At 41.2% G+C, this 12,748-nt stretch overlaps 1 protein-coding gene across 12 annotated transcripts in view; it reads right to left on the bottom strand.

The window, feature by feature from the left end:
• Nucleotides 1–12,748, bottom strand: part of TTLL5 (tubulin tyrosine ligase like 5) — a 134,789-nt gene that overhangs the window by 54,061 nt on the left and 67,980 nt on the right. For 10 of the 12 annotated variants that reach the window (XM_064512285.1, XM_064512289.1, XM_064512284.1 and 7 more), the window contains one exon: nt 3,604–3,758. The exons of the other annotated variants lie outside the window; for them this stretch is intronic. In XM_064512285.1, the coding sequence (XP_064368355.1) occupies nt 3,604–3,758 (155 nt within the window). The remainder of the gene's footprint in view (nt 1–3,603; nt 3,759–12,748) is intronic. 12 annotated transcript variants of the gene reach the window in all.

The following is a 12,748-nucleotide window of genomic DNA, read 5'->3' on the forward strand; positions in this document are numbered from 1 at the left end:
GAAGTATTTTGTGCATGTCAAGTAGTGAGAAAAGGAGAATCCCTTGTTTCTGACTGCAGTAGCCCTCCCAAGTTGTCTGGTGTAACTTGGACTGTCATTCTACCTTCTGACTGATGACAGGGAAGCTTGCTTGCCTGCCTCCCCCCACCAAGTTAAATAAATCTGTAAGAACAGCCAAGGAAAAATTATGCTGAGTACTCTGGAAGAGCTGTGTTGGTCTTGTCTTTACATTAGAGAAAGATGCCATGAATAAAACAAGCTAATAAAACAGCGGTCTTGGAAAACACTGATCATTTCATTGTTTCATTTTTGCCAACACACTGCCCACCTGAGTTCTAAAAGATGAACCTGAGCAGGGACAGCTGTTGTTGAATCCAAGGTGCCCTCTATAAACACAGAAATCTGTACTGATTAGAAAGATTGCTTTCTCACTAGCTTTGGTCCAAATCTTGGAGATTAAGTGACCCGCAGAGCCCAAGTTATTCTTTGAGGAGAGTTCCGCTTTCTTTTTCAAAGAACAAATGACACAGCAGCTCCCAGAGCTTCTAGGAAAGTCTACCATCCTCCCCATCAGTGATTATGCAACTATTTGTCAACCAGCACTCAGAAGTTAGTTTAGGTTCTGAATCAACAAGTTTTGTCTGGGAGTCCTAAATACTTTATTAAAAAACATGTAACCATGTTTAATACCTTCAAAGCAGAGTGCGAAAGGTTGACAATCATGCCTGATGGTTACAGCGAGAAGCTGAGATAGAACTGAAGTAAGACTCTGAGGCAGGACTAGAGTTTAAGAAGGATGGAACAGATATGGCATAGTGGCAATATGAGCTAAGAAAGCCAATGAAGGCAGGGCTGGAGCAAGTCAAAAGTGAGCCTATGTACAACTTGGAACATCTTGTCTCCAGTACAGCCCTGCAGGCTTCTCGTTTGGGGCATAGTGAAAGCCTAAACTGCCATGTGGGTGGGAACGAGACCAAAGCTTATAGAAAGTGACTAAAAAAACCAACCAAAAAACCCCTCACTATAGACTTACAAAGTAACATTTTAACATACCCAGCACTGTACTCTGTCTCTCTATTATAAACTGAAGATCTCCTTTGCCCTTTAGCCAACAGAATATTGATTTGGCACCTCTTCTCATACAGCCAAAGGAATCCAACAAAAGAAGGTAGAACTACTGTTCAGAAACATTTAGATAAATCAGTACTGGGAGAGTGGGAATTAAAGAGGTGGAAGATTTGTCAGTAAGAATAGCCTGAATCCTAAAGTTCAGAAGCATCAAAACAAAATGAGATCTTTTTGGACAAACCTCAGCAGCACTAAAATGGCTTAAATTTACCACAGAGACACACAAAAGCTGTAAGGACTGAGTGTCTGAGGCAGATATTTGAATTGAATCCAAGGATTTTTTTTTTTTTTTTTAAATCAGTGAAAGCCAGATAAGAGACCCATTGACAAAACATTCCCATTCTTGCTGAATTCTACAACTGCTGGACCAGAACCTCAGTGGAACAAAATAGGAAGTTCTTCTTCAAAGTCATGCAGCGCTGAGCATAGGCTGAAGAGGGCTGACACCCATCAGAGGACCCTCTATGAACTGCTGACCTCCAGCGTAACAAACCAAGTAGCAAACAAGGCATTTTCAATACAGGACAGACAGCTATCTCCATATATTATGACCCTGATATTCCTTTTGGAATTCTCTCTTTAAATATAAGTTTCAAGTCTTTCTTCAGAGAAATGCATAAGAATGCTTCACAGCCTGAGTTATCAAGCACTGTCTCAATAATTCCAAATGAAAAAAGGAATTAATTCCCAGTATTCTGGCTACCTGATATAAGCAGCCATGAAGACAACATAGACAATGTCCTAAGACAACTCTTTCTGTCCCTTGCTCTGAGAATAAAAACAGAGCAACTCAAGCACTGCCAACCATTGCAAGCTTTCGGCCCTCTAATCTGCAGAGCACATATTCTCGGTGCTGAAAGACCAAATATTTCATGAAAAGTTTGAAGACTGAAACCTACATTAGCTGTGCCTAGACACTTCTGATGTACTTTTAGATTCCTACCCAAAATAAGATAGAATTTCTACAGCCATTAAATTACGTATACAATGCTAGATGAGACGCAGCCCTGGAAGTAGTTCGGAGTGGAGCTCTAGGCATTAAAGGGTGGGTTGCAGATCTACAGGTAACATACAACAGAAACGGTTTCAAAGCAACATGATAACTACAATGCCTTCTGCAGAGAGCTGCAATAAAAGATTTTGACTGTGAGCAGCCTCCTTCCTGCTATGTCTGTAAATCTACCCAGGGGTGCAGGCAGAGTTAAGAAAGGAACAGAAGCTCTAGGACAGCCTGCACTCCGCTGCTCTCTGAGGCTGCGTAGGAGGGGAAGGCAGCTTACACCTGTTGGATAGGTTCTTTATTTGGATTAGGTAATAGCTCCCCTGGCTGGGCTCCAAAAGCAGAATCACCACCTCTCTCAATAACTTCAAACCCCAGAGGCAAACATTGTGCTGGAACAGAAACAGGCCAGGAATTCATTTCTCGCATTCCTCTTCTTCAGGCAAGAGGAAAAACAGCGACGGATGAAATAAGAACAATTTTACTTGAGCTTTCCAAATCCCTCTCCAATCCTTCTATTGAAGGACCCCTTTGGGAAAGGTTGACCACCCAGATCACATGCCTTCTGCACTGTGCGTCTGTCTCTCTCACCTCTTTCCATTCAGGCATCAACGACAAGAATCGGTATTTTCATTTATACAGTCCTGTCTAGCCCAAACTCACATATTGGAGAAGCTCTGCCTCATTATTTCCATTTTCAAAGGCAAAAAGGAAGGCTCAGACAAAGGAAGATGTATTTTTTCTTTTTAACTGAAGCAACACAGGAAGAAGTCAGATATCGAGCAGCTCTGGGCCCATGTTCAGCCTAGTCTATTGCAGCAATCTCACCTAGCTCATAGCCTCCAAGATCCAGAATCCTTGGGGCAAATCTTGCTGCTCTTTCAGTCCCAGGAAGAATAGTTTTACTGCAGAATCACAGTCCCCTACTCAGAGTCCCATGAATATATCCCTATCACTCATGAATATAAATTCCTATGTCCTAGTTGCTTTCAAAATTAATAAAGAGCATAAGGAAACCATTCAAAAGGGAAACTTTTAGAAAACTCTGCAGCGTGTTGCTCTATATTTGAACAATTTAAAATTAATATTCAAGGCAAAAGCATGAAAACCAGACCTCAGTGGAGATTTTTGCAATATCAGGTATAGGTTTGCACTCTGTATATATGTCTTGGCACCAGAAAGAACTCAAGCTTACAGATACAGGGATAAGAAATGACCAGAAAAGTGAAACAGACATCTCCCTTTCATTCAACATCTGCATCTTTTTCCTTATTTCACCTAGATCTTGCCAGCTCTGGGAACATTAGCTCTATTTCACAGGACTAGTTTCTAGAATAGTCCTGGGAAGAACTGGTACCTGGCACTTGGACACTATCTTCTGAGCAAGAAGCCAAGCACAAATTATGAGTGAGCTCCTGAGTGCAATGAATTTCTTTCTTCGCCTTCAAAAAGCTGTAGCAGCAATTTTAACTTACCTGACTGCTGAAGACACAGACCTTCTGACAGCTATGTGAGTGTCTGACTGAACAGCCCACAGTGGCCCTCTTCTGTTAAGTGTTGACTGGTAGCTTGGCAGGGAGGCTGTGCTCCCCTTGCTTATAGCTCCACTTGCCAAGTTCAGGTTTGTTAACTACAGCAACAAAGAAAAAGACATCAGAAAATTAAAAGCTAAGAAAAGAGTAAAAGGTACACTGGATAGAGTACATAACAACGATCTAACAGTCTAGAGAAGGGAAATCTCAAGATGCAGAAAAATATGCTAGTTACATAATGCAGTGGGAGAGATCACACCTATAGCCACTATGCTTGACAACAGCATATGTTTAGGCCTAAACATACAAGGTAATGGTATCTACTGCAACAGTGTAAGTATTAGATTACATTTTAAAAACTATTTTATGAAAGTTACAAGACAAAGGTTGCAAAGTTAAGATTCCAAGTCAGGCATTGCCAGAATTAAGTTTACAACTGTCTTTAATTGCGTGATCACATACTGTGTTTTAGAAGCACAGAACAGAGCTGGTTCTGTATCAAGATTAATGTCATACAGCAAACCACTTGTCTGTTTTGCCCCTGCTAATTTCTGTGGCAACTGGAAAGCATATAGCCAATAAGACACAGGGCACAAGCAGTAAGAAAGTCTAACCATGAGCCCTGCATCTGCTCCAGAACTCCAAGGCGATGCTTATTATGCCACTTAAATGTGACTTAACTCACTTTAATTACTTAAACATAACTTGTGAATTCCAGCTTCACAATCTTAACAGTATTCTTCTATCATAGTTTGTGTGCAGTTACTCAAACTGAGATCAGCACGTACCAGCGTCATTGCGTGGTACCACACTCCTACCTACAGTGGTCCTATGCAGGGTTGCAAACTTCCTATCTTCTGCTGAAGTCTGGCACATGAACAGTGTAACTGACAGCGTAGTAAGCTGTCACCCCTTCTGTGGGTTAGAACTAGAAGGCATCTAAGCATTAGGTGAACTTCAGAAATCTTGACTTCTACTTCAAATTCCAGACGGGATTAAATTATAGTGGTTACACACTGGTTTTCTGCCAACTTTCCCTGCAGTAACCCCTTCTGACTCACCCCTTTCCAGTTCTACCCTTTCCCATTCCTACTCCTTCTCCGTGTGCTGTTCTTCTCATTTACTCCGTCCCAGATCTCACTTTTCAGACCTCTTTCCCCTTATTCAGCATGTTCCAGCTTCATTCATACATATCTCCAGTACTGACTTCCTCACTGCTTCAAGCTCCTGACCCACACTATCTCAGGCCCCAGAACCTTCCATGGAAGTAGGTTATCTGAGCTGTCTTTCTCCATTTTTTTCTTCAGTTCCTCTTCTAGTCGCTCACATACCCAATACAAGTGGTTCTAGTTTTATCCTCCCCCTTTCTGCTCCTTTTGCCAGTCTCTTTGTTCGCCCTGTTCCAGAATTTGGGCTCCTCATCAAGTCATATTTACCACCTGACTATTCCCTCCATTTCTGTCCTTTAGCCCTAAGTGCCTTTCCCAAATTACATCCACGTCCCAATTTCCCATGACTCTTTGGGAGAAGCTTTCTCAAGCTGTTCTTCACACCTTGACAGAATGCAATTCAAGTTAACCAGGCTCCCAAGCCAACACAGACCAGGTCCCTGAGAACACAGGAGAGCAGGTACTCAGTACTCTAGAGGTGCAAGTACAGAGAAATTCAGCTTTGCACCCTCAGTGTGGAGGGAACTTTTGGGAAGCTGAGAAGCTCTAACAGATGCTACTAGGTATATTTCACCTGGAGCTTTTCAAGTAATACTGTGCAGTCAAATTTGGATAAAATTTTAAATTTCAAATTGCTACTCCAAAGCATGGGAGACTCAGAGCTTCAAAAGTCCTCTAGACATTAACATGCACAGAATATGTTTTAGCCAGCCTTGTTCTTGGAGTTAACAGCTCCAAGAACAGCTTGGTTGAAGCATTCTTAAAACTGTACATTAAGCACAGAAAATATCAGTCCAAATGGATGAAGTTTCCAAACTTTATAAGCAATTTAAAGAAAGGTCTTATAGTGGGATATATTGGGCAAGCTTAGTAATGGAGAGTGCTACCCACCTTATATTGAAACCAACATTAAGTACAATTTTGATGCCTCTGCCTCACCCTAAAATGCTACTGTCTTCTGTAGATTACATTACATTTCTATTACCGTAACAGAAAACCTTAAGTTTGGGTCTAACTGTGCTAGGCGCTACACAAATACCTAACAATGATGGTTTCTGCCTACAAAGAGCTAATGATCTGAAAAACGGCAAGAATTGCAAGCGAAACAAACACAGAGGCCAATATGTTAAATGTGACAGGATATATATAATTCTTAGCCTGTCAGCAACACTGCTCATGACTTTGCTAAAGCAGCCATATGCAAAAAGGAGCCTTGATCCAATCCACTCTTCTCTTCATGCTAATACCAAGGAGCTGATGAACTAACACCTCACCCCCAGTCTATTACTGTGGTATATTTTCCTCTCTAATACTGTATCACTGTTTATTTGAAAGCTGTCTTTCCAAGAGAAGCAGGTGAGCAAATAGCTCAGCATGGGTAGCAGGGATATTTCACACATTCCAGATAGACAGGTGTTTAAATTACAGCAGGATTAAATATAGGCAATGAATTCAAAGAAACGGGGAGAACACCAGCAAGAGTTACAGTTTAGCTGCAGCCAGCCCACCTAGCTGGGTGTTACTGCTTGTTACTGTGCCATGCTCTGAGACATTTCAGCTGCTATAATTAGATTGCCAGGATGCTGCCTCGGTGGATTCCTGGGGCACCCCCAACACTTCTGTGCTCAGCAGAGTGGCTTCATTTTCTAGTCACTAGTCCTCCTGAGTACTTGAGGAAATTCCATTCATCTCTTCATATAGAGGTAAATATTCAGCAATAAATCAATGGTTACTTTGGCTTAAAAGAAGATAATGAATAGCACCTAGACCACAGCAGCTACCAAAAGCTCCGTAAAGAATAACTTGCAGCTTCAGAAATGGGAATTGGAGAAAACAAATAAAGACAACAAAAAGGAAAAGGCCAGTGGGGCCCAAAAAGGAAAGTGGTGATTAGTGCAGAACGAAAACAAGAAAGTTTGTTTTCACATTGAATTGGATTTACATGGATTCAAAACTCTTCTGCCTGATAAGATCCCTGTGTTTTTCACTAGCCTTTCTTAGTGAAGGATGTTGCAATTTTTTTTCTGACACTGGCAGCAGTGGGAAAACTGCACCTGTTGCACACTTCAAGCATCCTTATTTTCAAACATCCTTCCTCACGTCCATACATTCTTTGTGGAATCTGTGTAAAAGGTAAGACAAAGCAGAGGTCAAGCCTGTATACGCAGCTAATATCTCTCATGATAGAATGATTCGTAAAGTTTGTTACAATTTTGAAGCTGTTGGGGACAGGAAAAGGATCACTTAAGCTAAAAGGAACATGTTGAGTAAAGAACACAACAGGACTGTAAATCCCCAAAAGCTTTCACAGAAGGAGAACAGCCTGCTTGCTATAGTTTTATTTTGTAAACTCCATCCAAGAAGTAGGGGAGGGAAAAACATGTAACAGCCAGACTTGATAAAAAAAGCCCTGTGTTATAAAACTTAACAGCACATACATGTATTACTATGCTTTGTTCAATGCAATGCCAACAAGCCAGAAGACAAATTACTGCACAATGCCAAAAATACTCTAATGGCTTTGGGAGTTTTCTGTTTTTTTGTTTTGTTTTTTATTTTTTGGGGTTTTTGGGGTTTTTTTTGTTTTTGGTTTTTTTTCGTTTTTTTTTTTTTAAGTGTTACAAAGTAAGTTGATGTCTATAATCCACTTGTCTTCTTGACAGCAGAGATACATGAGCTTAGAGGAATTAGGTCTCTAAGGTCTTGCTTTATTCAGAGGAATTTATTCTCAAAAAAATTTAAGATCTAATGCAAAGCCTCAACACAGAATGGTCCACAAAAGTGCCAGGTACAAAGGTTGAGGCATTTTTGGGTTTTTTTTTTTCTTTTTTCCCCAAAATCTGCTTTATAACTTAACAGGAAATAAGAAATCTCCAAATATAGATAGGCAGAAAAAAAATTCCAGGACAAAGTTTGTTTCCAAAAAATAGCATTCTATGAGCAAAGAACCATTTTATAGTACATTTAAGAAATCACAAACAAGACTCAGAACAGGAGATTAATATCTTTCACATTCCAGATCTACATCATGCTATCCTTTCAACACTGTTTCCCACTGTCATATTCAAGGACTGAACTTTTTTCTAGAATAATGTTTTATTTTCCATTTTGATCTTGTCTACTGTCTAAAATAGGCTAAATCAACAGGCATTCTACTTTTTCCAAGGCAGTGTAGGTTAAAAAAAATCAGTAGTGCAGATCAGCCTTCAAGGATTCAGGAAAAGGTTCCCCAAAACTGGTGTGTTTCTCTTGCTAGTCTGCAGGAGTCAACCAGGGAGAAAAGGGACACATCATCACTTGAAGTTGTTACCCACTGCCTCTTCTGGCATAGTGTGGGAAAGTGACTTAAATTTTCATTAACAACATCCTGAACAACAGATCCCAAGTTTCACTAGTCCATGTGTTACAACACTGAATAAGCAATGCACTACAAAAATATCTACTTTACACTTATTTGGCAGTTCTAATATTTTTCCACCAGAGGCCAGCCATATCCTGTTGCCTATAAATTATGTGTTGGGGGCCAGAGTCTAAAGACCCTTTCTCATACTTGGAGCCACACTTGCTTCCTGCCCAGTTAACATGCCTCAGATTTCCATTTGGATCATTTTGATTGGTGAGGAAGAAGAGGGATCCAGAGGTCCAGATGTATTTCAGAAATCAAGTAAAACTAAGAGATGGGCGAAAAGAATGCAGTCATCATAAGCCTACTTTATTGGCCAAAAAACTTCTCTTCCAAAAAAACTTTCAATAATTTACAATGAAAAGTTCATAGTCTTAAATGGGAGAACTAATGCCACAAAATCTTTGGCACAAGATACCCTACCACCAAGATTCAAAGGTACATATGAACATCAACAGTTCATCAAGAAGCCTTTAAAGGGAGATTTGGACAAAGATCATTGTAAGATATATGTAAGGCCATCGCTCCTCCTCTTTATGACCAGACCAGAATCTTTAGTTTCTAGTGCCTCAGATGGGATAAGATGACACTACATCATAAGGAAACATCAAAGAAGGAAACATTCCACTAAAAATTAGAACATGCAAACGTCTCACCATTTGTGAGACCTTCTCCTTTGTCTTTAGATTTACTTTTTAATGTGTGCTCCCAGCTTTACTCCTTCAAGACCCTTCACTTAATCCTTAATTTTCTATTTTAATACTTATTGCTCACCCACTAACGCTATCTTTATCCAATAGCTCCTCAACCAAAATGTGTTTCACTTATTCCAAGATCTTGCTTGTGTAGGAACCGTATTTCCACCCGCCAAACCTTCCTCAGATAAACATACCCCTGAGGCTTTTGAGATCAGTGAAATATTTATATCCCCAGGGACAAAGGGGAGCAGCTAATAACTTGCAATTCAAAAAACAGTATTTTACTGTATTCTTTTAATTATATTTCTCTTCCAGTGTTCAGAGATGGCTATGTCTAGATGCTACAACAATATAAATACTCATTTTTAATCTGTCCACTCCTCAGTCTTTGTGTTGTATTTTCTTGACCTCACCACAGAGCTTCCATGTACATCTGTCATTTAGCCCAGGCCTGAATGACTTGATCTAACAGAGTGCCCAAGGTCTTCCAGTACTACTGGAGCCAGTCAGTCTGCCTTGCCTTTCTTGCTGTGTTGAGATGCTGGAATCCAGCAGGCCATCCCATTATGGGAAACATCATGGGATCTTAACTTGCCTCTTTCCTGAAGAGGCAAAGGAAACCCAAACCACCAATCTCTAAGTAAATCCACAGCTCTCAAGGTCTGAACAGTGGCACAAAATACACCTATTAAAGGCTCTCTGCAGAAACCACACAGTACAGACATTTTTCCAGGGCCACCTTCTTGTGACCTAGCAAGCTGATCACACCTTATATACTAAACCAGTTTCATTTTATGCAGAGACTTGAGTTTGCAGAAACAATCAGCCAGAAGAAGGGGAGAACTGGGGCTAACAGGCTGGAAAGTGTGAAATCTGTGCATGTACCAAGGCTGATCTGGCCAAAGGCCTGTGACATTCCTTCTTTCCTCACTGAGCTTACCAGCTTACAGGATATACATATGCATACAGAGCACAAGTGTTCCTGTCTCCAGAAAACGTTCCAGACAAAGACCTGCCAGAGACATTCCTGGGAAACCTGACAAACTTGCAAATTCCTTTGTTGTGTCTCCAGCGTATGCATCCATTTAACAATAAAAAAAGCCCCAAGTTAGTGCTGCTGCTGTGGATGGCTGAATTCTCTTCTTCCTTCTCCTGAAAAAGTCAGGCTTTCATTTCAGCACTCTGCCTCAAAACTTCCCAGTAGGAGCGATTTTGATAAGGCACAGTCCTGCCAAATGTTTGATGATCAGGGTGTAGTCCTTCCCATTACATGAGTTCTAGCTGCTCAGCCTAGCCCGTTTGGTGACTCTTTGCAGATTTGCAGAGGCTGCTGCACCATAACAAAAGCCTCTACTCCCGTTCTCTTCAGAGCCTCAGAGTTGCAGGAGGGGCTCTATTCCTGCACTGCGGAAACCACACTGACATTTTCTCCTCCTACAGCCTCTGCTGAGACCAGTCATGCTATTGCTGATGCTGTAAGTCAGCAGTATTAGAAGTATATTCAAGCCCAGTATGAACCGCCTGGGATCAAGAGAAGAGGAAAGAGAAACACCCTGCAGACTTCACGTCCTTGCTTCTTGCTCCTCTTTCTGATTACAGAAGGAGATGCCTCCTTCCTCTACAGTTCTCTTCCCCTCTATCAATGGAATGGTAAAGCCAACCAAATCATTACATAAGGGAAACAAATCAGATTAAGACTCAGATAAAGTGGGTTGAGTCAAAGCAAGGGACTAATACTGAGGGGGAAAAAAAACACACACCTCCACCAAATTTCTATAAACATTGCTGCACCCTAAGTTTCACGGTCTCTGTGCAGTCACCATGTTACGCTGCTCAGGTCTAGAACCAAAGAAGCTGATGACCACTGGGACCTGCACAGTGTGTTTTGGTACACTGGCAGTTTTGTGGCACTTCTCCTTTACTGAGGACAATGCAGGCAAGGCTGCCAAGCTGTGCAGTTGAGACGGATGGGTAACTGAGGACTAGTAGTGTGGGTTTTATGTGGGAATTATTGCTATAGCTGATACCAAGCTAAAGCTCTTTATTTTGGGATTCCTGTGGCATGCTCTCCCACAAGGTCACTCTGGGGCACTGTAAACTGCCCATCCCCGTTCTTCCTTGCTCCCTTCTCCACTGTCCTGAGGTTTAGTAAACTCATCTGCTTTCTGCTAATTTCCACTTTCTGTCCAAATGAAAAATATAGAATGAGAAAAGTGCCTCATCCTCCTAAGGATCTGTCAGCATGTTTGTATTCTGGTTGCTGGATCTTGGGCACTGGTTGGCTATACAGTGGAGATGGAGACAGCTCGGTCTAGCCCTTGCCTGGGTGGTCTGATGTTACCCCTGTGATTAAACTCCCTGGCTAGAAGAATTGGAGCTATTCCTAATGATAGCTGGGTCCTGAAATCTCACACACTCCCTCACAAAGAGGGGCAGAGCTCCCACCAAGCTTCCCCTCCTCCTTCCCCTCCTTCTCCTCCTCATGAAGCTGGCCAATTCAACACATTCTTCTGTTCACTAGCATTAATAACCACAAAGTACTACAGCCTGGTAGATATCAACAGCAGCCCCCCACACCAGTCTCTGATAGGGACCTCACACAGATCCAGCATTGCAGGAGAAAATCCTCTTTCTACCCTACAGCATATTTCAGAGAAAAGTAGCATGCTATCCCCAAAGAAAAACACGTATGTATCCAGGATCTAGCCACCTAAATCTCAATCTGCACACATACTGTGTTTTTTAACGTCCTCTCAGTGGAAAGTCCTGCAATACAAGCACATTGAAATACCTTACACTAAATACATGTTAAGACTTCAGAATGAATGTCTGGTAAGAAACACAGCAGAAGAAAACAAGCCCGGATTATTTTGGTCACAGTTTTCATTCATCCATCCACAAAGGCCAAACACAAAAAGTAGGTACAGATGAAACAAACAAACAAACAAACAAAAACTTAGTTCTGCTAATAGCATAGGATCCAGTAAGGATCCCCAACTGCAGATCAAGGCAACAAAGGCAACAAAGTCCTTTTACAATGAGGGGGCCTCACTGAACTGTATCTTCTGGCTGCATCTCCAAAATCACCACTGATGTAGCTGCTTTGATTCTCAAATAGTACCATTAGTATCTCAGCCTCATGTTAGACAATGGGCAAACCAAACAAGCAATGATCTGAACAGGATGATCTGAAAACCAGAGTTGAGTAACATACTGACAATACTACAGGTGAAACCACTGTACTACACATACCAACAAGGCAAGGATCACCCTGCCTGTAAAAATAACCAGCCATCATCTGCATGCCATAACCAGGGAAATCACTAATTTCAGAAACTGACTTCCTTACAAATGTCTCAATAACCCTCTTATGCATATAGGAAATATTTAGCTTGACTACAACAAAACAGCATAGTAAAGAAATGTTCATATACATGGGCACAGCAGCACAGCACTCAGATTCCTCACTGTTAAATATGAAAGGTGAGTTCAGAGCAATGGTCCAGCAAACTCACTATCCTGCCTGATGCACACATTTCAGGAGATGATAAAAGAAATCTTAATTTCCAAGCAGCCAGCTGTGGAACATGTTATTTATAAGGAAAATTCATCTGTTACTTCTGTGAGTTAAAATCTAGGGATCTATCACTTACAAAATGCTCGTTATTCTATCTGAGGTAACTATGGTTGGTCATACTGTCTACATAAATATCCAGGATAGTTTTGAATCCTGCTCATCTTTGGACCTTAATGATATCTTGTTGCAGGAAGTTTTAGAAGATAAGTATATTCTGTGACAATAAGCATTCACTTTTATC

This window comes from Dromaius novaehollandiae, chromosome 5 (assembly GCF_036370855.1).
Source record: "Dromaius novaehollandiae isolate bDroNov1 chromosome 5, bDroNov1.hap1, whole genome shotgun sequence".
Classification (NCBI taxonomy): domain Eukaryota; kingdom Metazoa; phylum Chordata; class Aves; order Casuariiformes; family Dromaiidae; genus Dromaius; species Dromaius novaehollandiae.